Consider the following 26,072-nt stretch of genomic DNA (forward strand, 5'->3'; position numbering starts at 1 on the left):
TGAACAAATGTTAACGGTGGGCGTACAGATGTGCGTGCAGCAAAAAAAAACTTGATAATATAAAACTCAGTGAACAACAACAAACAACACGACATATTGTTTCACTAAATAATACGTTTTGAGAAAGAATTGTAAATTCCAGTGAACCACGGGCGCCTTAAAGTACTGTACGCTGATAAAATACACTACCCATGAGCCTTTGCAACACTCGCGGAAGTCCTTTTCTTTCCTTCCGCTGTCGCTGAGGTCCCTTTTGGATTCACATCGGCGGGTGAGTCGATGCAATCTACATTAATCCGCGCGATTTAGGGCGTTTTTTGACCATCCTGATATGGTTGATCAATCATAGACATCCACACTATATATGTTAGGTAAAATTAACCGTTTTATAATTTTATACCGTCTTTAATGTGTCGTTCTGGAGCAAGGTGCTGCTTCCAAAGCGGCTGACTGGGTGCTAGCGCTCTCCCCCTGAAATTGGGTTGTAGTATTCATTAAAGGCCTGCTGTACAACGTGGCTTACAGATAAGCGTTGTGAAATAACAAATAGCAGTTGCCAACATTAGACGTGAAATTAGATTCTTTTTTTTTGGTCAACGCTATACTGCTGAAGCAGAATGCATGAAGTAGAGTAACATGGCTAGCTAGCTAGCCAGCTTAACATTGACTGCACCAGTAGAAGCTAACTGGCTAGCTGACATTGGTCAACACGTTTACCTTAAGGCTCACTCCACAGAAAAGTTGATGTATACGTGATTCATTAGTCGCAGTCTCAGTGATCGTTAAAGCAGTGAGAACTAGTTTATAAATGTAACATTAGCAGTGAGTTAGTTTATAAATGTAACGTTAGCAGTGAGTGAGTAGCAGGAACTTCAACATTTAACATTAAGCTTAATGTTTAGGCTTAACATTAAGTTTCTGCCAATTCGTCATGCGTTTTTTCACTTAAATTAGTAATTTATGCAAATTCCTAGTAGTATGTAGCACGTTGTGTAATGCTGCAACTCTGAAGCTCACATAATCATGCTTAATTGGTGGTAACCTTTCCTTTTTTTCCTGTCCTCAGTCACCATGGCAGCCCTCAGGCCCCTCACAAAGCCCAAGATTGTCAAAAAGCGAACCAAGAAGTTCATTCGCCATCAATCTGACAGATATGTGAAGATTGCGGTAAGAGTTTGCATTACATACTAGACATGTTCCTCTAGGTCCGACCCCTGCTTTTACTTGCAAGGCTGGACTTACAAGCTATTGATCCTTGAATATCTTTTTCATATCTCCAACAGAAAAACTGGCGTAAGCCCAGAGGTATTGACAACAGGGTCCGCAGGCGGTTCAAGGGTCAGATGCTGATGCCCAACATCGGTTATGGTAGCAACAAGAAGACAAAGTACATGCTGCCAACTGGCTTCAAGAAGTTCCTGGTGCACAATGTCAAGGAGCTCGAGGTCCTGATGATGAGTAACAAGTAAGTTGTGTGTGTGTGTGCATGCATATTGTCAAATAATGTAGATCACTTTTCTCTACTTACCAAGTTTATTGGTATAAGGCTCGGACAAGGTTTGATTAACTGAGCATCCTCTTAACATGTCAAAAGGCCATCTTTGTTCAGAAGGTTACAAACTACTATGACAATGTTTTTGTAATAGTTCACTTTTACGTGATTAGAATAATAATCACAATTGTGGATGCTTGCTGAGCCTCATGTGACAAATATGATGGCTTGATAAAGTCACATAGTCCAACATAGTTTCTTAGTAAAGACCTGATGCTGGCATTCCTGGATAACCTGGGATATTTTATTTCATGCAGTTTCACTTTGAAGCTGTGAAAAAAATCAAGATTAATTGTCAATATTAATCAATTTTATGTCCAAGAATCTCCTTTGATAGCCTTTCTTGCTTTCTGTGCGCTGTAAACCATGAGTCTTGTGTTAATCACATCATTCATAGGTTTCTGCAGGGATAGATGCTTAGCGTTAATATAGATTTTTTTATGTTGGTTTATTTTAACCCAGAAAATAAATGTGAATAACACAGTGGGGCGAGCGGGTGGCAGTTACCTCGACTTAGTTTTGAAGCTTGAGCAAGAAGAAAGCACAGCTCAAAACGTGTATAGCCTAAAACCTGTGCAGTGTGAGCTAACGAACCAAGCTCATACTGCAGCTACACTCGCTCATGTTGAGCACCACAGAAGCGGGTAGACTACGGATTGTCAACCATGTTTAAAACCGTGATATCTTAACGAAACAATTTGAGAAGGCACAAAGACGCTTTAAAAGTGAAATGAACTATTGAGATCTGTAATCTCTTGAGGAAAACGTTTGTCTTTCTTTTCCCATCCACTTTTTTTGTAGCCAGCATCTAGTAGAAGTTTGAGCCGGCTGTTGTTGTTGTTATCATTATTATTGCACCCATAAATCTATAGAAATAGCAGTCTGGTCAGCAGGGATATGGTTTACTGTTTGGATACAATGTAACAAGCTAAATCTGATCAGCCCAAGTTAAAAGCCAGAGTTAAGGTGAAATTTAGCTCACGCTGCTTCAGGCTTCAATCATTATACTACCTGAGTCCAGTCGACTCCAGATATGGTGACGTTGATTTTGAGACCAGTTTCACTTTCTTCAAAGTAGTCCCTGTTGTGTCAGTAGTTCAGAGAACAGTCAGAATTGGGTTTATTGTCAACTTTTAAATTGATTGTTTGGATGAGTGAGGAAGTTTAACAGACTGTTTAAAGTGATATAAATTAAATTTTTTCAATTGTAGGTGGCATCTGTTGTTACTTTGGAAGCATAAAGTCAAACACTATGGATGGACTCAAACATTTTCCATCTCGTAAAATGTTTTTCTGTAGTTGCAGTCACATTTAGTGGCTACTTTCATCCTCTCATCCGCCTCTGTATTTATCATTGGTTTCATGATTGGGGTAGGTTGTGTGCTTCGGCTTTGTTAGACTTGAGGTAGTGGGGTGTTCTTAAGAAGCTGTCACCACCCTTTACTGTCATGTTTCAGAAACCTTGTACTTTTCAATGTGGCTGTGTTTACCCTATGCAGAAAAATTGCCATTTAAATGTACAGCCAAAAAATGTTTGAGTTTCTGCAAACCACGAGTGATCTGCCAAAGCAATAGGAAATTATATAAGAAAAAATGGGCTACATGAGACCAAAGCTGCTGTAAAACTATCTAATTTTACAAGGTGATTTTATGCTTGTTAAATAATTCTGATAAGCACATTTGTTTAATATGGCTTTATTGTATTAGAAGTGTGGCTTTATTTTGAATTGACCGTAGGTTATTCCAGCACTGTAATAGAAACCTCAACACAATTGCAGCCCAAACTGTCGCTCTGATATTTCAGTGAAAACATCTCGTCATTAATTTCATTAACCCAACGCCCTTCCCTTTACCTCTGTAGGACTCACTGTGCTGAGATCGCCCACAACGTCTCCTCCAAGAACAGGAAGCTGATCGTGGAGAGGGCAGCTCAGCTGGCCATTAAGATCACCAACCCCAACGCCAGGCTCAGGAGCGAGGAGAACGAATAAACTGGTTATTCACAATAAATGTTTAAAAATTGTAACTGGCTCGTGGATAATTTTTCTGCACTTCATTGCTTGTTAGCAGGGTTGTTGCACGGGTCTAGAAAAATCTCAAATGTGTGAAATGTGATATAAATTTCCATGTCCAGAATGTTTCAAACTTGAAATACTTTTATTGAGGAGAAAGGCTGCTCTCATAGTTTACAATTTAGTGGGTTGTTTGTTGTTTGCTGGTAGGAAGTAAGGCAATTTGGACACAGACAAACTTGAAATTGTACTGACTGTTGGTAGATTGGTTGTCCAAGGACCCAATAACTGAGAAAAAAGTTTTTCACTCGATGCAGTGATTTTATTTTGCTTCTTAAGTCAGTCAAAGTTGCCTGTATGTCTGAAGTAAATGGTGAGTAACAATGGCACTCACACAATTAATTTTTTTTCAACATCAGGTTTGCTTCTGACACTCATTTAAACTGGTATCACTGGTAGAGGGAAATTTGAATGTATTGACAGGTGTTGGAGTGACCAAGGAATTAGAAATGGGTAATTCATTTGGGGCATGATACTTCAGAGACTAGAACTATTTTTGTATGGTGCACAGGCATCAGAGTAGTACAGAAATGCTCATGAGTTGGCTTCTGCATTGATGGCTACAGAGCTGGTTGTATTCTCCCTTGGGTAAATGGGTTATTCCTCATGTCCTTCCAGTTGACTGGACACTGTAACTGAACAAAAGGGCAAGGCGCCTGAAGAAGAGTGGTGGTGACCCATATTCTACAGAGGAGGCTACATAACTTTTGTATAAACAGTTTTCATTCAAAATATGATCTCTTGTAGTGTAGTGTCTGAAGGAGTACAAGCTTTTACAGTTTTTAAGGCTTCTCGCTGTCAAAGAACATCGTGGATTCAATTCAGGGTTTTATTTAACTGACCAAAATTATTCCAGGTCGCTTGGACAAATAAGCAGCATCGAAAAAATCACAAGATGAAAATGTAGTAATCTTAAAGCAGGTACTCAAAGTATAAATCAAAGCCATGCTTAAATTAGCTAGAATTAAGCAATTTCAAGGATTAAAATTTATTTAATCAGTGGGCACCAGATTCATACATTTTGAGTTCTGTGATGAGTCAGAATGAGTGCATGAAAGCTCATTTTGGACACTGAAAAGACCAGTCAGTGTAACCTTTAGCTTGGAACATTTAAAGGAATTAAAGAGGTACTCCAGGAATTTGCTATTGTACTTCCAATTAAATTGGGGAACTTGCAAGAGAAATGAGCAGTCAAGATTGATGGAGCAGAAACCAAGAGATACAGATTCCTAGTATCCTACATTTCCCATAATGCAACTTCTTAATGCCTCTGATCAGACCTGACTAATAAACATACATGTGTTCCCTCACGTCAATTTGGACACATTTAACTAATCAAAAGAAACACCATACTTGCGACCCATGCATGATCGTGAGAGAGGACTAAATTTAAGTGATTGGCATTTGCAGTACATTTACTCAAGTACTGTATGTAAATACAATTTTGGGGTACTTGTACTTTACTTGAGTATTTCCATTCTGTGTTACTTTATATTCTTACTCCACATTTTTCTAACAGCTGTTACTTTGCAGATTAAGATTTTACATACAAAACATGGTCAACTTCTAAAATATAACTACTTATATATAAATAAAACAGATGCATCAATATAGATTAAATTATCCAACAGCACATAAAGTAGCTGGTTGATTAGCTCCACCTGGACTGAATTAAAATGCTACTAATGTGTTAAGGGATAAATTATGATAATATTCCAATAATTGTAATACTCTGAAAGGGACCCAACGATTACCTTTACTTTTAATACTTAAAGTACATTTTGCTGATAATACTTTTGTACTTATACTGAGGTAAAAACCTTGAATGCAGGACATTTTACATGTAAAAGTCCAAAAGTAGAGTTTACAGAGTGGTATTGCTACTTTTACCTAAGTAAAATATTGGAGGACTTCTTCATCCATCAATTTGTGAAATGAGGCCCAGGCAGTTCATAACATAGGCTTTCTGTTAAAGATTTGATGTCTCAGGCCTAATCCAAGATAACCCTGATGACATCACTATGGCGCCATCAGGTATATTGTCTCAGACTGAAAGCTCCCTTCAGGGCCATAGAGGACATTATACAACTGTTTTACCAATGTTTGAGTAGTACCAACCATGACTAGTAAACTGATCTTGATGTGTAAAATTGATTGAGTTCTCCTTTAAATAACACACTGTATATGGTTAGAATAAAGTAAGCCAAGAATGGATTCATACACTTGTACTTTAAGACCATATGCCCATTGGGAGTCCTTGAAAAATGTGAAGAAGTCAGCTCACAGTCTCCTCCCAGGTTTGGGACTAATGGCAAGGAGTCAGTTTGGCATTATGTATCAGCATGTTTAGAAAAATCTGCAGCTGACACATTGGTATAATATCAATAGATTAAATCAAAAGGTATCAAAAGTTATTGCCTTGAAATGGCCAGCTCAGATTGTATATTGTTTTGTGATGTTCAGAGCCGGCTCCCTGCAGAGAAAGTTTCCATTGCATTCTGGCAGGCAAGCTGTGCCCCACAGCCCTGAGCCCTCTGCCATCTGTTCCTGTAAAACTGACATTGCCAAAGATGAAAAAACATAACATTTATTTGGTCAGTCAGCTTGTGGCTGTTTGGAACTGAAGGAAGTGAGTTACGGTGATGGTTGGGAACAAACAGGCGTACTGTTGGACCTGAATCTTTCCTCTTTTTAAAACCTGCACCTGTTTCTAGAGTGGCTTGGAAAAGACTCACCTGAGGGGACTGGAAGTTCTCCAGAGAGGGAGGAGAACATGAAGACAGCAGGACAGGCAGGGAGTGCAATGTCTAAGAGATGGTGAGAGTGTCAGGAAGAGGACAGAATCCATCTTTTCCTTGCCGCTGGTCAGAAAATGAACATGTCAGCGAGAGTAGTGTTTGGAAAGGGGCGCCTCACTCCCAAGCAGCTCTCCTTCGCGTTCCCTCACACAGATTCCCTGAGAAAAGGCAGCTGGTCTGTGGGAGGAAAGAGGAGGATGTTCTCTTTTTCTCTCAGATGTCGACTGGGCATCATCAGAGGGAGAACCAAAGGTAAAGCCGACAGGACAGCTACTGTATGCAATTTTTTGGGGAAATAGTAACATATTCAGTTGAAGTCTTTAATATTGTAGAACAAGACATGTGAGACTTAAAAGTTTTAGTTATTTGCCAAGTTATGCAGTTTTAGAAGAGGTGTATTTCCTACACAAAATGACTTGACTTTAACAAGTTTATCTGTAATTAATTCCCCCCAACAGTCGTCACATTGCGTACATTACCCGAATTAATTTGAAAAACAGAAAGTTAAACTGTTTGTATGTGTGCAGCAGGCCTGTTAAATTTGCTTGACTAAAATCTGGGCTTTTGACCCGATCTTAAAGGTGAACACTAAAGCACGAGTATGTGTGACACATCCTCATCCTCTTGCTCTTTTTCGTCACACACTGATCTGTGCTGGCTGTCAAGTGAATGACTCCTTTTGCTTTTCAGACTTTCACTTGCAACTAGATGTGATCACCGTAAGATGGCAGTGTGGTCAGTTTGATTGAGGAGCAGGTTCACGATTCAGGCCCTCCCGCTTTGCCTATGTATAACGAAAATGTAGACTATTTTAAGAGGGGTTATTTTTACAATAATGTAGATAAAACACTGGAATACCAACACTGTGAAGATAGTCACAGGTCAATATCTTATTGAGATACTTAAATATTTAGCACCTTTTCAGTCTTTTTAAATTCTGCTTACTTTGTTTCTTTTCTGGCCTTTCTTTGTTTGTATGCCAAGGTCAATGCAAAAATTCTGCTCTCTTAATCTAATCATTACATTATCACTCACTCTACATCAGTAATGTTGATATCTGGTCCAGAGGAAGTGTAAAGAAGTACATTTTTTATTATAACCCAACGTTTGCCGCCCTGTTCCCAGAGGCTTTTATCAGTCCAACACACTGCTCCGTCTCCCGCTTCTCTTTATTCTTTTGGAAATTAATTAGTCGCGCTCCGAAAGACTTCGCTCGTTCACATTGTAAATGGGGACAAAAGTCTCAGAGGAAATTATCTACACCAAAGAGTATTGTGTCCACTGGAACAGCTGACTAATTAGACTCCACGCAATAGCTGGTAGAAACATGGAAATGTTTGTTTACACACACACACACACACACACACACACACACACACACACACACACACACACACACACACACACTTTTACACATCTGTAAAATAAGCAGTTGTAGAATAGAGGGTATAATTTAACATTGTGAATTTCTGTTTTGCTGGCGTTATACGTTGGGTTTTTTATTTCCCTGCCTCCAAAGTCTCAGCGATGACAACCAATTTGTCCGCAGTGACCAAAACAAATGAGGCAGAAGAGGTTGAGAGGGGCTGCCAGTGAGGCTGGAGGGCGGCGTTTGTTGTTGTTAGTGGGTAGATTGGGGGCCAGGAAGTGGCAAGCGTCGAGGCTTGTGTGCATGACAAATGGTCAAGACAGGTGTGGCGACGGGTCAGCCGGCAGACCCGTTAGTCCCGCTGTGTTTGGGTGGAGGGACCTCAGTGGGCCCGGGATTAGCAGAGGGTCCTTTGACCCTCGTGAGGGGGGAAACATGAGATGCTGGGTTTTAGAGGAAACGGCATTTAATTTCCACACAATTCTAAATGTTACCCTTTTTTCGCTTCTATTTGCACATCATTCGTTTATTTTCACATGATCACATTATGATGAGAAGTAGAGTCTTGTGCACGACAACTGCACTTTTATGAATAACTGCTAGACATGTCCTCAAACAGGCAGCTGTTCTGCACAGGAATTTTGCATATGCATTTTCCATTGTGTGCTTGTGTGTGTGTGTGTGTGTGTGTGAGAGAGAGAGAGAGAGAGAGAGAGAGAGGGAGATAGATAGAGATATTTGCACTGTGTAGTTACAAGCTCTGTAAAATGGGCGCAGTCTCTATGTGAGAAAAACGTGACACTGTGGTTGAGTCTGACAATGAATGTGCAGGTGGTGTTAATTGTACCGAGAGTTGAGTGTGTGGGGTGTGTGCAGTTTTGTGTGTGGGTGGGTTTGAGGATGTGCATATGAGGGGTGTTTGACTTAGTGGGAAATGTATAAAGAGTGAGTATGTGTGTGTGTGTGCGCGCGCGCTGGGGGAGGGAGTGACTATCGTGTGTGTGCCTGCCTCACTGAACCCCTCTGGCAGAGGGAGAGAGAGGGAGCAAACACACTCACTCTGGTAGCTGTACAAGAGAGAAGGGTTGTGTGTGAGCTCATGTGAGTGTATGAACAGGGAGATGATAAACCCTCTGGAAAAGGACGAATGATTAGTAAGAATAGCTCAAGAATGGAACCATGGCAAGATGGCAAGAAGAGGACATGAGCCATTGCGCTCCCTGTGTTGGATTTCATAGAAAAACAGAGCTTGGTAGATTTACATGTTTTGAGGATTGAGAGAAATCATTTGACTGACATCTTTTTGTCACCAAGTTTAATTAGAGAAGGGAACTAGAGACCATCTGAGGATCAGAATTTTGCCCTTTGGAGCTCAATTCCTCGCTGGGTTTTACCAACAGGGACAAGGGTTAAGGAAATGTTAGACTTAGGGCAGAGGAATGAAGGAACGAAGATGGTGTTTCTGTTTTATCTGAGCGGCTGAGACTCGGTCTCTCAGGTCGCGGTACCTCCGCTCTCTGCCCACTACTACAGATCAGCAAGGTTACTTCCCGAGGGTGGCTGCGCTGACTAAACTACAGCCATGCTGTGTGGTCTGAGGAGAGACACCAAGAACAGCATTGGTAAGAGCACCACACTTTCTTTGCAGAGTCAAGGGGGTCAGCTTGTGTGTTGTAATTGAGGATTTGTGGCAGGAGGGGGTTCAGTTTACGAACCTGTAAATGTGTAGTTCATAGTAGTACTTGTAGTGCAGGGGCAGCCTCTGCAAATGAAAAGTATTACTCCCAATGTTCCGTCTAATTTTAAATCTGCAATCCATATATCCTAAATACACATTAATTTGAATGTAGAATCATTACAATGCATGTATTATGGTTGTGATGGGTTGAAAGAGATTTAAATGTCAGTGGACTCGACCACCAGTTCTGAATACCATCCTGCCAAGTGTAATTGGGGCAGATATGGCAACATAAACTGGGTCTGGCAGGGCCCAGTTTATAAATAAAGTTTTACATCTGAAAATAGCATTATGATTTCATTGTCATTGTCAGTGACACCCCCATATTTAACCTACATTCTGATTGGTTATGAGAGGGATGGCATACAGTGCCCTGAATTAAATCAGGAGTTAATTAACTCACCACATATTTACGCAGGAGCACAGAATTTTATTTTAGTCCGTGCAATGCTCCAAGGTCCTTTAGATGCAGCTCATCTGGCAAACCTCATCCTTGAGCCAATAACTAACGTCCTCTTCATAGACAACAGAACAGAGATAGTTTTTTTTTTTTTTTTTTTTTTTTTTTTTTTTTTTTAATAGTTGTTTCATTGCTGGGGCTGTTTATTAATCAGATCCATCCTGATCTTAATTCTGGGTAGGGTAAATGATGGTTATTTTAAGCTTCAGGAGGATGTCTGGGGGATGGCTTGATGGTACAGTAGCGTTCAGTCACGTGCAGAGCGTTGAATCCGCATTACTCAGAGCTAATGTTGCCTTTTGACTGCAATGACAGCTGCTGGACTGTCAGGGGCCCTTAGGAGCCAGCGTGGTTACGAGGCTGTTGCCCAGACTAATGTGTTTGTGATGTGTCACTCACTTTGTGTATGTGTGTTTGTGCCTCACAGCTACTGGACAGGATATTTGTGCAAGGATGTGTGTAAATGAGTCTGAAATACCATATTATGCATATGTATTTTCTATACATCGCCATGATATGCAAAGTCCTGTAAAGATATTTCTGTAGTTAAGGTCTGAGTCATGCAGCTGTGTGCACAAGAAGGCTGAATTTTCTTCTTTACTCCACGTATCCAGGGCCTGCCTAAAGGTCTCAGCTCAGAGAAGGTTTGACAAAGGATATATGCCTCTCAGCTGTCTAAAGGCCTCATCTTCAGTTGGGCAGATGTCGAAACTTGATGTGGACGGAGAGAAGGCAGTGGATTTGATGCCCTCTGTGCACTTGCTTCCCCCAGTTCAGTCTTTACAAATCAGCACAGATAAAAATTGATATACTGTCAGGCCTGCAGACAAAATTGAGACAACTGTGCCCCCCAAATTCACAAATATTATAACATTTCACTGTGTGCTTGTACCAAATATGATTACATGTGACAAATAAACTTGATTGATTGATTGATGTATAGTGCAACATGACTGAAGTTTATATCAATAGATTTTGTCACTCATATTATTACTCTTTGTCTTACCTCTATTTGGTAGTCAATCATAGCCTAAATTTTGCGGAATGCAAATAGGAAGTACAATGTTGCCATATTTCAGTGAGTTAGCTCTGAATTTAACTTGAGCTCCATTTTATTAGCCTATATTTGTATTTGTATTTACATTTTGGCAAATTGGCATCATTAAAAGTATGCTGAATTAGCTATTAGCAGTTCCTGTTTGCAGTGTACCCACGCATGTGCAGACAGCTATCATTGGATTGCTTTGATACTAAAGAAAACTTTAAAACGTGATGATTCTCAGGTAAGTTCTGGAGTTATAAGGAACGTTTTTTACAATGTTTTTTAAGCAGATTTATGGATGTTTACATTCTGTCGTCCCATGAAAGTGTAAGTCACACTGAATCTAAAAATATGTTTATCATGTCTGTGTGTTCAGATTTGACTGAGTTATGGCTTCGAGAAGGAATATGATTTTTTATGCAAAATGCGATAATCGGGCTCTTAAGGTTAAGTACCTTAATTGCCTTTATGAGCTGTTGGTCCAGCATGCACCTGTCCCTTTCACCTCACGCAATATCTTTATCTCTCCCACGCCTCCTTACAGTTTGAAAACCTCTAGTTTATAAATTACACAGTTTCTGAATATGGGGTGTTAAAAAATAAGGTTTTAACCAGTCTCTGTACTGCGCAGTATCAAAGCAGTCACTGAGACTTTAGCTTGTAATGACTTAAGTGTGATGCCTGTAGTAAGGCTACTAACACATGGCCCCTCCACTCTTAAAAAGAGGACTTGGCACAGCTCCTCTTTAACTTTGTAATATGATGTTCAACCACTGTGGCGGACAGCTAAAAAGGTAATCCGCAGTGGACAGGATTAGAGAAGTGCCAAATCAAGTTTTCTCATCACTGTGACTGCTGACATGGTTGTATGGCTGCATTCAGGTTCAGATGGCCAAGGCAGTGGCTCTGCTAATCTGAGGCCAGCCGTGTGCTGTGTCAGAAATGGGTCCCACTGTGGGTAAAAAATAAAATAAAAATCAGTTTCTCTGCAGAGCAGATTGAACATTTCCCAGCTTTCTGTAGCAGCTGCTGTAAATGACATGAAAATGATGATTTTCTCTCCATGCCCAAACAGTCCATTAACTGCATGCTGTTACCTCAGAAAAATTCCCATGCTTTAGTGGTTGCATACATCAAGCCCACCGCAAATGTATTCTTGTGTTAAATTAATGGTTTTCAAGGGTCTCTGCTGCAGACAGAGAAGAGCTATTTTATACCGTTGACCCTTTTTTAAGATTGTCTGGAAACAAAGTGGCGTGACCTTTCAGGGTCCTGAGTTGAGGCTGATCACTCTGTTTCAGCTGGCTAATGCCTGATGGATGGATGCGGCTGTTTGCTAAATGCTGTTTCCCTCCCAGAGCCCTCACGTTACCCAGGGTGCAGTTCAAAGCATTATAGTGTGTGCAGCTGTCGTGATGTGCAATGGATGCTCGTGTTCATTTAGCCTTCTGCTGCAGAGTTTCTCTACATATCACCACAGTGCCTCATAACAGCACCTCCATATCTCCCTGCTGTCTCCTCAGATGAAGGACCATACTCAAAGGGGAGCAAGGAGTCCGGGGCAACTGACCAATCACATTCGTCCCAGAGGCGCAGCTTTTCAGGTACAATACAGTCAAACCTGACTTTACATAATTTTGTTTTCTATCTCTCCACCTGCGTCCTCACAAAGAAAAAGAGTCATGCCGTCTTTCACTGAGATTTTCTTCTGTGTGAATGCAGAGCCATGTGTCTGCTGTGTTTTGCTTGATGTTGCACTGTTCTGAATGCTTAGATAAGGTGAAAAAAAACGCTTGTGTGGCATACCTGTCATTTGCACTAAACCACACTTGGTAGACTTCACGTAGAACGATTTAACTGCACAGCACAATGTGGACCACAAGACAGAATGAGTCTTCTGATGACACTATATAGCCGCATATCCATCAGTGTTAAGGTCAAACTCATTTTCATTCACTTAAGATTACAATTGGATTTCAATGTATGTCTTTTTCGTAATAATGCATTGAATTTCTTTCCATTGGCAGTATTTAGTGTGGTATTAATAAAACTGACTCCATCCTCCTCCTCCTCCTGCTCCTGATGAACCTGTCACAAAGATTCACTCAGATTGAGAGATTCAAAGGAACAAGGAAAAGACAGGACAGTGAGAAAATAAAGTATGTGGTCGTGTGTCAGAGAGCATTTCTGTGAGAGATTCAGGGAAGAAAGAAGAAGAAAAGTTGTTGCCTCTCAGACAGGGTGATTCTGTCAAGCAGACGCTAATGCTGACTGTGGATCTGTGCCTGTGTCTGTATCTGTCAGCAGAGGAGTACCGAGGAGTGACCACGGTGGACCTGATGAAAAGGGAAGGCAGCAGCCTTGGCCTCACCATCTCCGGAGGGTCTGATAAGGATGGCAAGCCCAGAGTGTCAAACCTACGGCCAGGTGGGCTAGCTGCCAGGTGAGATCTCTGCTCTGTGATGCGGTTAAAACCTGGCATCCACACCAAGCTGTCCGGACCTGTTATTCTGCACCCACAAACGTGCGCGTGTTGCAAAGTTACACCAGCTCGCCTTAACTGCAGGACTGTAGGCGTTGTGTTAGATTAGCTTGATGCCATCCCACAGAGTAATACCCTAACAGGGCTTATTTGTAAGTAAAGTGTGTCCATAAATTTAAATTTAGATGTTATTTTTTTCATTTTTTATTGTCAGTTCATGCTTAATTCACTGCATGGTGGTAATTATTCAATACAAGTGACCTTGTTTTTGTTGTTCAAAGATTGCTTAATTAAGATTTGATTAAACACATTTTCCCCAACATCAACGATATTAAACTAATTTTCCCCAACATCAACCACATGAAAGGAAAATGTACTGGAGGACTCACTTTTCATGATGATTAAGCAGCGTGTGACTGAAGTGTAACACAAACACACAAGAATGACACAGCCCCTCTGAAAATGTCTTGGCCAAACATCACTTGTCAAGTCCAAGGAGGTTTTAAAGACAGACACTGGGCTAATTCTTCCAAGCAGCTTGTCTTCCCACAGCTGAGTTCATGCTTGTGTGGAAGTGCTAGCTAATTTACTGGGTGGAGGGACACTCAGGCAGACAGGAGAGAGACTGGCAGTGACATTGTGTGATGACACTGGACCAGATGACAGGTCGGTCAGCTCTGCTGGTTAAGACATCTCTCTCTGTCCGCTGTCAGTGGTGATTGGCAGTAGCCCAAAGGTGAGAGGGGAGAGCAGGCCAGAGCATCTATTTAGTTAATTTGCTCTCCAATGAACAGCGTGTTGACTCAGAATGTCATATGTGAGACACGATGTACAATCATCTCTGTCAGGGTCTGCAGAGGAGACGTTTTCAGCCATTCCACTCCAGCATCCGCTCACTGTTGGCGCTGTATGTTAGTGATTACTATGACTACTTGTGTAAATGTTCACATTAGACAGCGCTTGTTCTGTTACCACACAGTTTTCATTTCTGCCCCTTTCACACAGTGGGATCATGCAGTAACAGTCTGCCAGAATATTCATTACAGATTAGACAGTTGGGTCTCATCTTGATCATGATAGGATCAACTTTTTTGGGGGACATAATTTGCTGTTGGGCCCCTATTGTTGGGCTAACTGTAACAAACAGGTATCTTACAGTGAGTTTGGAGAGATGAGAATAAAAGTTGTGTGCCATAAAATCAAAACTAGGAGCTGAAAATGTCTAAGAAGCTCCGTAAAACTGAGGGAGACTGCAGAGTTTCTCTGTGGGTCAATCACTACGAGCTACATCTCTCACATTACAGATGTTTACAGTTTTAAGGTGTTAAAAATAAGACCTGACCACAAGATGCTGATATTGTGGTGTAAATATGCAACAATCTGGAGCTTTTTGGGCCCCTGGTGGTGTGGGGCCCTCGGGGCAGTTTGATCTTGATGGTCTATCCATGACTTTCCACAGGAGTGACCAGCTGAATGTAGGAGACTACATCAAGTCAGTGAATGGCATCAACCTGTCAAAGCTTCGCCATGATGAGATTATCAGCCTGCTGAAGAACATCGGGGAGCGAGTTGTGCTGGAGGTGGAGTACGAGCTGCCTCCGTTTGGTGGGTGTAGTTCTGCAAGATGAATATTCTGCCTGATAGTCCAACAAATGCTCAGACATTTAGAGAAAGTGCCGTCATTAAAACAAATGCTTTGTATTTTCAAAAGTGGATGTAAAACATAGAGTATGCTGTTGGACAGTGGTATCTGATAGTGAAATTAGTGTGATAAGCCATTTATAAGTTGCGCACAGCATCTGATTCCATAATCAGCAGTGGCATGTGTTAATAAGAATCGGTATATGCCTCTGAGAAGTGGTATATGACAGTGGAACATGAGTGAATGTAGGGAACAAAGTAGAATGACAGCGGCATACCAAAAACCAACAGTGACATACTACTCAGAATAGACTCATGCCACTGGAACTAGAGTGATCTCGGTTAAAGCAAGTTAAAGAAACCAGGCTGCTGGGTACCACTTTGAACCACCATCTCTCTTGATCTCAGCACATTGATAATACTGTTTAAAACAAATTGGGAGAGGCATACACATCAGCAGGAAGTGTTATCGCTACGTCCCTCCAGATGTTGTGAACGTGCAGTTAGTCCAAAACAGAGACTAGCTGTCAATTGTTTATATCACACAAGCATTGACAAAATGCATTCCAAATTATCCTGGTTGCATGTCAAAACTAGACTTCATCCAAGTATCCTGTCATTATCTTCTCGGGTATATACACTAGCCAGAAACAGAAGGGTCAGTTATGTCTTCCAAGACCTAAAACTAATTGTTTGAAAGATACAGTTCTATACAGAGCTTCCTTCCTTTAACCTATCTACATCAAATACATTCTTAATCCACAAAGTTGCAGATTGCAAGTGAAATGTATGTTAGTTAATATGGTGTAATGCAAACATCTAACTTGTAATTTCTTCTTTAATAACTGTTAACGTATGGATAGTCCCATGTATAATTTTGCGCACAACCAGACTCCATAAATTCTAGTATCAGTGGAAGCTAAAGGGGATCCTCTTAACAATAAACATGCTGTGTATTTTAAAATTCCACAGTGGATGGAAATAAGTTTAGTTGAGGCTCCAGACAGTAAAACAAAGCATCAAATTTAAGCATCTCATACTGTACGCCCTCATTTCTATCTAAACTGTGGCCTTTCTGCATGTTTGCATTTTCTCTTCGTGTTGTTGTGTGTTCTTCAGGTGCTTACCCTAACCCTAAAAAATGCCAACCAAATTTAGCCCCAATTTAACCTCGACATTGAGACATCTTTCGACCTGAAAATCACCAAATCAATACTTATTGGGATTCTTTGATCAAGGCTCTGGCCTCAGAAACAGAGTCAGTCCCCCGGTGCTGCACTGTGGCTGCTGACTTCTCTTAAATCATTAGTATAGGTCAAATACAGAGAATTAATTTCCCCACTGAGATTAATTAAACATATTTCCACAATGTTCATTCTCATGATTCAGCACTCACAACACTCATATGACATGACACTATAATCAAACTTTTGTGAAAGTGTTTTACATTGTTAATACTTCATTTTATAAGTAGCTTTAGAGGGTTATAACAATAGTTTTTTGTCCTTTCCTCTCTACTCTTAGTCCAGACCCCCTCAGGAGTCATAACTAAAACCATAGATGTGTGCTTACACAAGGAGGGAAACAGCTTTGGGTTTGTCATGAGAGGTAGGTGGATGGGATGTTTTTGTGTAAATCCTTCAGTAAAAATTATTAGCCTTAGCTCTTTTGCACTGATTTATTCTCTGTGTTTTGTTTCTTTAGGAGGCTTCCACGAGGACTGGCGCAGGTCTCGTCCTCTGGTGGTTACATACGTCAGGCCTGGAGGTCCCGCTGACAGGTGAGGACATGGATAGACGAGTTTGTGTGTATTCAAGTGTAGCTGTTTATATGTCTTGATCATGCATGAACGAGCCTATTCAAATTATTGTAAATGTGCTTGCATGCATGGTTCTGTAGTGTGTGTATTTAGATGTATGGCCCAATGGATAGCCTATGTGTTTTACTAATTGCCTTATCTTTGTCCACAATGAAAATATCTATTACCCATATGGAATTCTACCCATAAGAATTATGCTTCTGAATCCACAATATTTTTATGTGCACGTTATTTATTTTGCATCAGTCTGTGCTCAGGCCGCAGCATGAAATTGTGGCTGTGACACATGTATGTGTATGTTATCTTCAAAGCAGAAAGGGCACAGCTCATCCTGAGGCTAACGCAACATTGCACTTTTCCCCATGAAAAATGAGAGCAACAAAACACTGGAGCAAACGTAATTCGCCATCAAAGACTTTACGGCCATTTATCTCGTTTATCCTTCATCTCACCTGGAAGGGAACACTCATGTGGAACTGTTTAATGATTTACTATGACTGGTGCTTAAACGCATGTGTGAGTATCTTATGCTGGTTCGCTTGTGTTTTATTTTTTTCTCTCTTTCTCCTTCTGTGTTTCTTCAGAGAGGGCACTTTGAAGGCCGGAGACCGAGTATTGAGCATAGACGGCATGCCTTTAAACAGAGAGAAGCACGCCGACGCTCTGACCATGCTGATGCAGAGCAGCCAGGAAGCTCTGTTCCTGATTGAGTATGACGTCTCTGTCATGGGTGAGCACACACACACACACACACACACACAGGGAATATGTGGAGGCATGGTAGGGCAGCGTTGCTCTGAGGGTAAATAATGTGGCCGTTTGGCTGCATGGATGTGAGTGAGTGTCGGTGCTGAAGACGCCACCATGGGAGTCACACAGGCCCAAGAGCACACTTCAACAGGGAAAGAGTGATATTCTCTATTTTATCATAATGTATGGGGCTCTCATAACATAGTCACAACATAACTTGACTTTATTTTTCAGGCAACTTTCAGGGACAGTCTTAGCTTTGTTAACAAGGATTTTTGAGTTGGACATTTTATGGTATGTCCCTAATCCCTGATGATACTACATATTTCGAGGGACAAGATGCCAAACTTTCAAAGCAGTGCATTAAAGTGGTACTCCAGTGATTTAGTATTGCACTTTTATAAAGTTGGGGGATTCACAAGAGACAGATTACAAAAAGAAGGGTGAAAATCGAAGCAGCAGAGGCCAAGATATCCTGACTCCAAAAATACTGGCTCCTGCATTTCCCATAATGCAACTTGCTATCGTCTTTTTGTTTGAACTTACCCAGCCTGTGAAACTCTGTTGTCTTTCAAACTCCACATCTCCAATTTGTAATGTTGGCTTTCTAATATAAATGTGTAGTCCCCATACCCAGGCCGAGATAACCCGGATGACATCACTATGACATCATCCTCAACAGTACATATCAGTATTGTTTTAAGCAGCTTTGGCAAAACAGTGTTTAGAATGTTTCTTCAGTTCATTTTGACACCAGGATTCTAATGTTGTGAAAAGGAATTACCACCAACACAGGTAAGTTTGACTATGAGTGTGCAGAGTGAATCAAATCTATTTTGAGTTCAAAATATCCTCCCTATTGGGTCAAAAAGTAGTAAAATATGCCACTGAAGACAGGAACTCACCACGGATTATAACCTCCATTTGGTCATGGTGACTAATTCTCCATAAGATCACAAATTCTGCACTGCTCTGTGCAAAATAGGGCAGGTCACCAAGGACAGTTGACACACATTATCTTTCTGCATGTGGGAGTTTAGGATTCAGACCTCCTGCTTGCTGACTGAACCAGAATCTTCAAACTGAAAAAAACAGTTTAAGGTTTTTTAGTTTAAGCTGGTTAACAATGTAAATCTGATCACAGTGTGCTCCTCTATGACCGCTTTGGGGTCTTTTCATTGTCGCTTAAGATTGTAAAAGACATATATTGTGTTTTTGGCTTTAGATGCAGCCAGTGAACTTGTTGGCCTCTATTATATCTGTGTGTATTATCTGTTTCAGAGGCAGTGCAGCTAGCCTCAGGCCCTCTGCTGGTGGAGATAGTGAAAGGTCCCTCTGCCAGCCTGGGGATCAGCCTCACCACAACAATATACAGGAGTAAACAAGTTATTATTATTGACAAGATAAAGGCAGCCAGCGTGGTGGAAAGGTGAAACCAACCCCTTACATTATACTGCTCCACAGACACTTTCCTATCATATAAAGGCTTTCTTGACACAATCTACCTCCGTCTCACTCTCTCAGGTGTGGAGCGCTGCATGCAGGTGACATCCTTCTGTCTATAGACGGGACTGGCACAGAACACTGCTCTCTGATGGAGGCCACGCAGCTACTTGCCAGCACTTCTGATGTTGTAAAACTGGAGATTCTCCCAGCCAGTCAGAGCAGACTTCCTGTCAGGCCACAAGACACAGGTATGACAAATCTCTGTGAAATATTGCAACAGAAAAAGGCATCAGAGAGATAAGACGGTGTAGTCCCTCATTCGTCCAGGAGTGTTCTATCGTAGAAAAGGTTTCAGTCGTAGTCATCTGGACAGTGTTTTCAGAATCAAGACGTTTCGGCTCCCATCCGGAAGTCATTCTCAATTGTGAAAAAATGGAACAGGAAATTTAAGCTATTCTGTGTTACATAAACCCTGCCTTCAGGAAGGAGTCTACCTGAGTATCTGTTGATTAGCTAGTTTAGCTAGATTAGCTAGTTTCAGGTGAAACTAGCTAATCAACAGATACTCAGGTAGACTCCTTCCTGAGGGCAGGGTTTATGTAACACAGAGTAGCTTAAATTTCTGAGTTCCCGTTCCATTTTTTCACAATGTAGAATGACTTCCGGATGGGAGCCGAAACGTCTTGATTCTGAAAACAGTGTCCAGATGACTACGACTGAAACCTTTTCTACGACATCAGAGAGATGTAAGAATCAGCAGAGAAAGAGGAAATTATTTGAATAATAAGAATAAGAATTAGAAAAAAGAAATATGTAGGGTAAAAATTCAAAGATAAAAAATTGGTGCGTGAGAGGAGCTAAGTAGATTTACTCAAGTTTTGAGGTACTTGTACTTTACTTGAGTATAACCATTTTATCTCAGATTTGTTTTGTGACCCTTTGGAGGGGCCTAACCCCTAGGTTGGAAACCTCTGGACAGAACTACCTACCTATATATAAAGTAGTTAAAACGAGCTCCACCTAAATTATGCTACAGCAAAATGCTGCTTACACATTGTTGCATCAGTATTAACAATCTAATAATGCCATATATAATAATAAGAATAGTATTTTTACTTAAAAAGTAAACTTAAGTAGGATCTTGAACACGGGACTTTTACTTGTAATGGAGTATTTTTACATTGTTGTAGTGGTACTTTTACTTAAGAAAGGATCTGAATACTTCTTCCACCACTGTGGAAATATGTTATATATTGGCCCAGTGTGTACATGGGCTTTGGAATTTTTCAGTATATAAAAATGTAAAATGTACATACTGTATGTCGCAATTTTATGGGAAACTATAAAATGAAGAATAATATAAAATAAAATTTTGTACATGCTTGAGTGCAAATATGCAAATGTACAGGGCAATGCAGAGGATTCACAGAGGCCAATTGATTCAGCACTACATTATTTAAATCTTGTGAGGTAGTTCTGTGTGTACATTGTGGAGAATATATAGTAGACTCTTAGCTATTTTACCTACAGCTGTAAAGAGCCTGGCTGCCTCCCAGCTGCCTTCTTCCATGTGCTGTGAATCAGCAGTGTGTGTGTGTGTGTGTGCACACGCTGCCGGCCACAATCCCTCTGCCTTTGGGTGCACACTCGGTCTCTTATGCATACCAACAAGCCACTCACACACACACAAACACACATTTTCTCCATCAGAGATCATGTTTGTGCCATGTTCTGCAGACTTATTTCTGGGTCAGCAGCTGCAGGGGCTCCTTAACATGTGAGCATGGCAAGAATCACACAACATGACAAAGGGGAGTAAGCTGTAGTTTAGTCTTCTCTGGGGTTGCTGAATCCTTTCTTCTACAATTTTTCTTTGTTCATTTTTTGTCTGGTCCAGCCTGCAGCACTTTACTTTTGTTCACCAAACTTCTTTATTTACTGATGAATTTTTGATCAGTGTCTTAAATTTATACAGGGTTAAATCCTCTGAAGAAGACATACAAATAAATACTTTCCAAGACTAGTCAGTGCAATACTTGAACTGCATTGGCTCCTGTTGACCATTAAAATCTCTCAATTCAAAGTGCAGCATAGTTATCACTATGAAATTGCAGGCATGTGTCTTCTGAAATTTCTATTTAATAATGATTCACTTCTTGAATAAGGCGCCATGACTTTGTGATAAAACGATATTTTTACAGCTTCTCCCCCTCATGGGATAAAGCATGATTATAAGATGCAATTTGTCTAATCTCCTCTGGGGATTTAATAAGACTGATATGGCCACTAAGAGATTAGGAGTTAATGTTTCTTTCCACCAGCGTAGATCGAAAACACCATTTCTTGGAGAGCTTCCCCTAGGTGAGCTTAGCATAAGCCGCCAGAGCCAAAGCTTTACAGGTTTGATTGAGTCAGATAGAAATTGGTTCTCTCCAAAAAGGGCCAGAGGTTCTCCTGCGTGTATTCTGATTACATACGGTTGGATTTAACCAGGTTCCTTGAATATGGCAAACGTTCCAGGCGCTACTGCAGTCATCCATGCTTCCAGCAAATCCTCCATCCATGTGAGCAAGTTGTCAGAGATTAGACCCCTGCAAATGAAGCAGCAAGGATTACTGTCACATGTTACACTCGGTGACACTGTTAGCTGCATGAATCTGTAAAGGAAAGTTAATTATTGAGGTGTGTGTCATACAGGAGGTCAGTTGTTTCCCTTTGAATGCTTCACAGATACCGTTTGAATGTGTTATAGAGGCTTTGACATGAGGGATAAGATGCCTTTCAGAATTAACAACAATCTGTGCTCTCTATTTCGTTGAAAGCAGGGGGGGTTATTATCACACAGGATTAAATTAAAACACATGTAGACCAAGTGTCTGCCAGTCAGATGCAGAAACAGACACTCTGCATCATCAGCAATCAAGCTTTCAGCTGTGCCCAATCAAGGTCAAGCCACATGCCTCCTAACAGCCAGTATCATTTCCTGTTAAACAACAACATGCCCAGTGGTCAACTTACTCCAACTGTTTTTGCACCTTTGGGCTCTTTTGAAAATGAAGTTATAAAAATGATCTCCAGTTTACACTTAGCTTTTTGGAAGCTTGCTAGTAAAAGTAAGATTTTTTTTTTTGGGCTCCTTCACCACTTCCGATTCAGCTCTCTGTGTGTCTAACTGATTCCCATCAAAATACATTAAACCACAGGATTTAATCTAGTGTACCATGACGAAAATATTAAGTATCAATTACTCTGCTCTGAATTATCCTCCAGGCACTGTGTGGTGTGGTACAAATTTAGACATGGGAATGAAAGCAGGATTTCATGGGTAGAATTTAGAAGAGGAGTGGATCTGGTTTACTTAATGGATGTGTTTTCCTCCGTACTGCTGCAGTAAAAGTGCAGAAGAGCAACCATCATCACTGGGACCAAAGCAGCAACTACTGCCATCCCCCACATGCCAGCCAGAGCAAGACATGGAGCAGCCCAAGCCACCCACACAACCAGCAGGACCACTGCAAATGTAAGTTATCACTTGTGACAGCACTGCTGCTGGCGAGACACCATAGCAGGAGCCTTTTCTTCAGCATGTTTGTTAAATCTTTTCCAAGAGGTTTACTCTAACACTCTTACATTTCTTTCTTTTGTTGCATGTTCCCACAAGCGTTTGCTGCTGCTGTGGACATGAATAAAATGCCATGGTTGATGTGGTTTGCTCTAACTGTACCAGCCATTTGATATATGTAGTGCTATGTCTCCTTCCAGCTCTGGTGAGTGGTGGCTTCTCCCCTTCCTCCACAGCCACCTCAGGCTTCAGCAGCCAGGGTAGCAACACACTGCCCTGCCCCATCCCTCCGATCGCTCCCAACAGCCCCCGCAGTTTGACTGGCAAGAGGAGGAACAGGAAGAAAGACCACAAGAGCTCACGTATGACAAACCACCTGCCTCTTTTTTTCCACCTTAAAGGGTCAGTTCAACCAAATCACAAAGAAACATTTAAACCTAGTGTGTAGTAGTGTAGTGCAGATAGTTTTGGTTTTATCTCCTGAGGTGTGAGACATACTCAGTTGCCACTTTATTAGGTACGCCTAATAACACAGTCTGATACAACAGCCCTTCAATAAACCCTACCTTCATGAAGTTTATAATGTTTAAACAGTTTTAGAGAGGTGTTGATTCAACTTTATGATCATTTTGAAGGCTGTAGTTTCTGGTGCTATTGAGCTTTTTTGTGTTATACTGACTATTATTTTGTCTGCCCCATTTATATCAATTAGGGCAGGCTAAATAACAGAAACACCTCTCTGTGTAATGCAGTACAGTTTTTTTTTTTTTTTTTTTTTTACTTTATTCAAGCAATGTAAGTGATTTTACCAGCTTTTCTTGTTAATGGATGATGCATTTTTTCACATTTTCACACATGTGTAGAACAAATCAGGTTTCCGGTACGGATTGGACAGAGACTGTTATCACCAAATAATTGAATTAGCAAATGTTAGCATGCTAACACGCTAAGGTTAGATGGTGCACATGGTAAACATGATACCAGCTAAACATGAACATGTTAGCATGCTGATTTTAGCATTTAGCTGAAAACACCGCTGTGTTAAAGTATAGGCTCTCAGAGCTGCTAGCATGGCTGTAGACTGTAATTTTTCAATACAGTGAAATTCCATTCACATCCAATGTATTGGAGGTTAAGTGAGTGATTTCTTTTTTTTTTTTTTTTTAGGTGAACTGACCCTTTAAAATTGTTTTGCAGTGCTATTAAAACATTTTTCCCCTCCTGGTTGCACCCCCTCAGTGTGTGAACATATTTGACTGATCACTGACATAACCATGACTGACGTAAACTCTGATAAGTGACTCATTCCCTTTCCATTCCCATGTCGTCTCTGTGGGTGCATGTCTTTTCCCCTCACCCTCCTCCATTTTTTTGTCTCCCACAATCCCTCTCTTGCTCCATTTATCTGCCACTTCTCCACTAATATCTCTCTCTATCTGATGTGCCCCTTTCCTCCCTCCCCGTCCCTCAGTATCTCTGGCGTCCAGTTCTGTCGGCCCAGGGGGGCAGGTTTTTCATGTGGAAACAAGCGAGGTCATCCTGAGGGGGGATCCGCTCACAGGTTTTGGGATCCAGCTGCAGGGGGGTGTCTTTGCCACAGAAACCCTGTCCGCTCCCCCAGGCATCCGCTTTATTGAGCCTGACAGCCCAGCTGAGAGGTAACGCGCTCGGACACCTAACGAGTAAACAAATATCATATAGGGAGTCACCTTGAACTAGACGGCCCCAGTGCTAATCATTCAGCCACATGTGAAAAGCCTAATTTTAGGTAGGTGTCTCAATGAGTATTTCAACTGAAAGCAGGCGCATTAGAGCTGCATTGCCTAATGCAGTGGTTCCCAAATTGGGGGTTAGGACATACAGAAGGGGACACAAGAAGATCAAACGCAGAAAAAACATACTAGCTGCTACGAAAAGTTATGCTTAGTATTTCAGACTTTCATCTAATCTTTGCTTTTTATTAGCAATGCTAGCAGCATGGTTTTAGGGATGGCAATGTCAGTCAGTTGGTCCACCACTTTAGTCCACACTGATCAATAACTATTGGATGGATGCCATGAAATTTTGTACAGACATTCATGATCCGCAGAGGATGAATGATTTAAGTGATCCCCTGACTTTTCCTTTAGTGTGATCATGAGGTTGAAATTTCTGGTTTTGTGTAAAATGTCTCAACAAACATTGGATGGATTGTCATGAAATTTGGTTCACACATTTATGTCCCCCCTCAGGATGAATTGTAATAAAATACAATTTTGTCCAGTACTTTGGTCTATGACCAAATACCCTTGAAACTAATGACATTCCAATCAGCCTCAGCTTTGTGTGTAGTGTACCGTACTAAACTTAGATAGTGAACATGTTAAACATGATACCTGCTAAATATCAGTGTGTTACCATTGTCATTGTTAGCATGTTGACGTTAGAATTTAGCTCAAAGCACCCCTGTAGCCTCGCAGAGGCGCATGACTGTAGACTCACCATCTTGTTCTTCTTTACCTTCTGGTCACAACTGTTAGACATATATAACTGGTAACAATGTAGTCAAGTAGATATTGCTTTCTTTTAAGGAGTCACAAGCCAAAAAAGTCTTATTGCTTGTCAACACTTGCTGTAATGGTTTAGTGAGGGAGCCAAAATGCCATGAGGTCAATAGATGTTCTCGGCAATTCTTGAGTGTTTTTCTGACTAATTTAGAGGAGCAGTCGTCTTAAGTAGTAGATTTCACACATTATCCATGACGTATTGATCAGAATCAGAAATACTTTATTGATCCCCGAGGGGAAACTCTTTTGCTACAGCAGCTCACTATCACGTCAGTGCACACAGGAATAGAAGTACTAGGCAAAAAAAATATAATACAGGTCAGAAAATCAATTAAGTACCAAGTTGGGTATAAGTATTAAAAAAATGTTAAGTACAAAGTGGGTTTAATGGTTGATGATGATAATAATACGGTATAAAGTAATAGTGCATGAACAGCCAAGTTAAGCATAGCTTATTAATATTATGAGATGGAGGATATTGCACAGCAATAATAGAGGTATGAATAAATATCAATATCAATAAATAGGGAATTTCAAACTGAAAAGAGTATATTGTACATGAGTATTAACACAGAATATTGCATAATTATGTCAAGTATTGCATAGATGTAATGATCAATGTCCAGTTTAATGACTTAGGGTCATACAGACTGACACTTAGCGGGAGGAGTTAAAGAGTTTGATGGCCACAGGCAGGAATGACTTCCTGTGGCGCTCTGTGGTGCTTTTTGGGGGGGATGAGTATTTTGCTGAAGGTACTCCTTTGTTTGACCAGCACGTCATGGAGCGGGTGGG

General features: G+C 40.9%; 2 protein-coding genes across 7 annotated transcripts in view; both read left to right on the plus strand.

Annotated features, from left to right (window-relative positions):
- Positions 1 to 141: 141 nt before the first annotated feature.
- rpl32 (ribosomal protein L32) lies at positions 142 to 3,575 on the plus strand. Of its 2 annotated transcripts, none has more exons than XM_044211826.1 (4): positions 142 to 271; positions 1,067 to 1,167; positions 1,284 to 1,465; positions 3,414 to 3,575. In XM_044211826.1, exons 2-4 carry the CDS (start codon positions 1,072 to 1,074, stop codon positions 3,541 to 3,543), a joined length of 408 nt encoding a protein of 135 aa, XP_044067761.1. In that variant the 5' UTR covers positions 142 to 271; positions 1,067 to 1,071; the 3' UTR covers positions 3,544 to 3,575. The 2 variants fall into 2 exon arrangements, with proteins under 2 accessions (XP_044067761.1, XP_044067760.1); XM_044211825.1 differs by having other exon boundaries at positions 267 to 371.
- Positions 3,576 to 6,266: 2,691 nt separating this feature from the next.
- LOC122883326 (glutamate receptor-interacting protein 2-like) overlaps positions 6,267 to 26,072 on the plus strand; it is a 33,653-nt gene continuing 13,847 nt past the window's right edge. The window contains exons 1-12 of one of the 5 annotated variants that reach the window (XM_044211832.1): positions 6,267 to 6,674; positions 12,555 to 12,635; positions 13,336 to 13,474; positions 14,973 to 15,118; positions 16,679 to 16,762; positions 16,859 to 16,934; positions 17,558 to 17,703; positions 19,005 to 19,152; positions 19,248 to 19,417; positions 22,561 to 22,689; positions 22,932 to 23,093; positions 24,203 to 24,389. In XM_044211832.1, coding sequence (XP_044067767.1) covers positions 6,497 to 6,674; positions 12,555 to 12,635; positions 13,336 to 13,474; positions 14,973 to 15,118; positions 16,679 to 16,762; positions 16,859 to 16,934; positions 17,558 to 17,703; positions 19,005 to 19,152; positions 19,248 to 19,417; positions 22,561 to 22,689; positions 22,932 to 23,093; positions 24,203 to 24,389 — 1,646 coding nt within the window. In that variant the 5' untranslated portion in view covers positions 6,267 to 6,496. Of the gene's footprint in view, positions 6,675 to 8,851; positions 9,414 to 12,554; positions 12,636 to 13,335; positions 13,475 to 14,972; positions 15,119 to 16,678; positions 16,763 to 16,858; positions 16,935 to 17,557; positions 17,704 to 19,004; positions 19,153 to 19,247; positions 19,418 to 22,560; positions 22,690 to 22,931; positions 23,094 to 24,202; positions 24,390 to 26,072 lie in introns of those variants that run through there. The other 4 variants (XM_044211827.1, XM_044211828.1, XM_044211829.1 and 1 more) reach the window with 4 other exon arrangements.

Source organism: Siniperca chuatsi, linkage group LG10 (genome assembly GCF_020085105.1).
Source record: "Siniperca chuatsi isolate FFG_IHB_CAS linkage group LG10, ASM2008510v1, whole genome shotgun sequence".
Taxonomy (NCBI): domain Eukaryota; kingdom Metazoa; phylum Chordata; class Actinopteri; order Centrarchiformes; family Sinipercidae; genus Siniperca; species Siniperca chuatsi.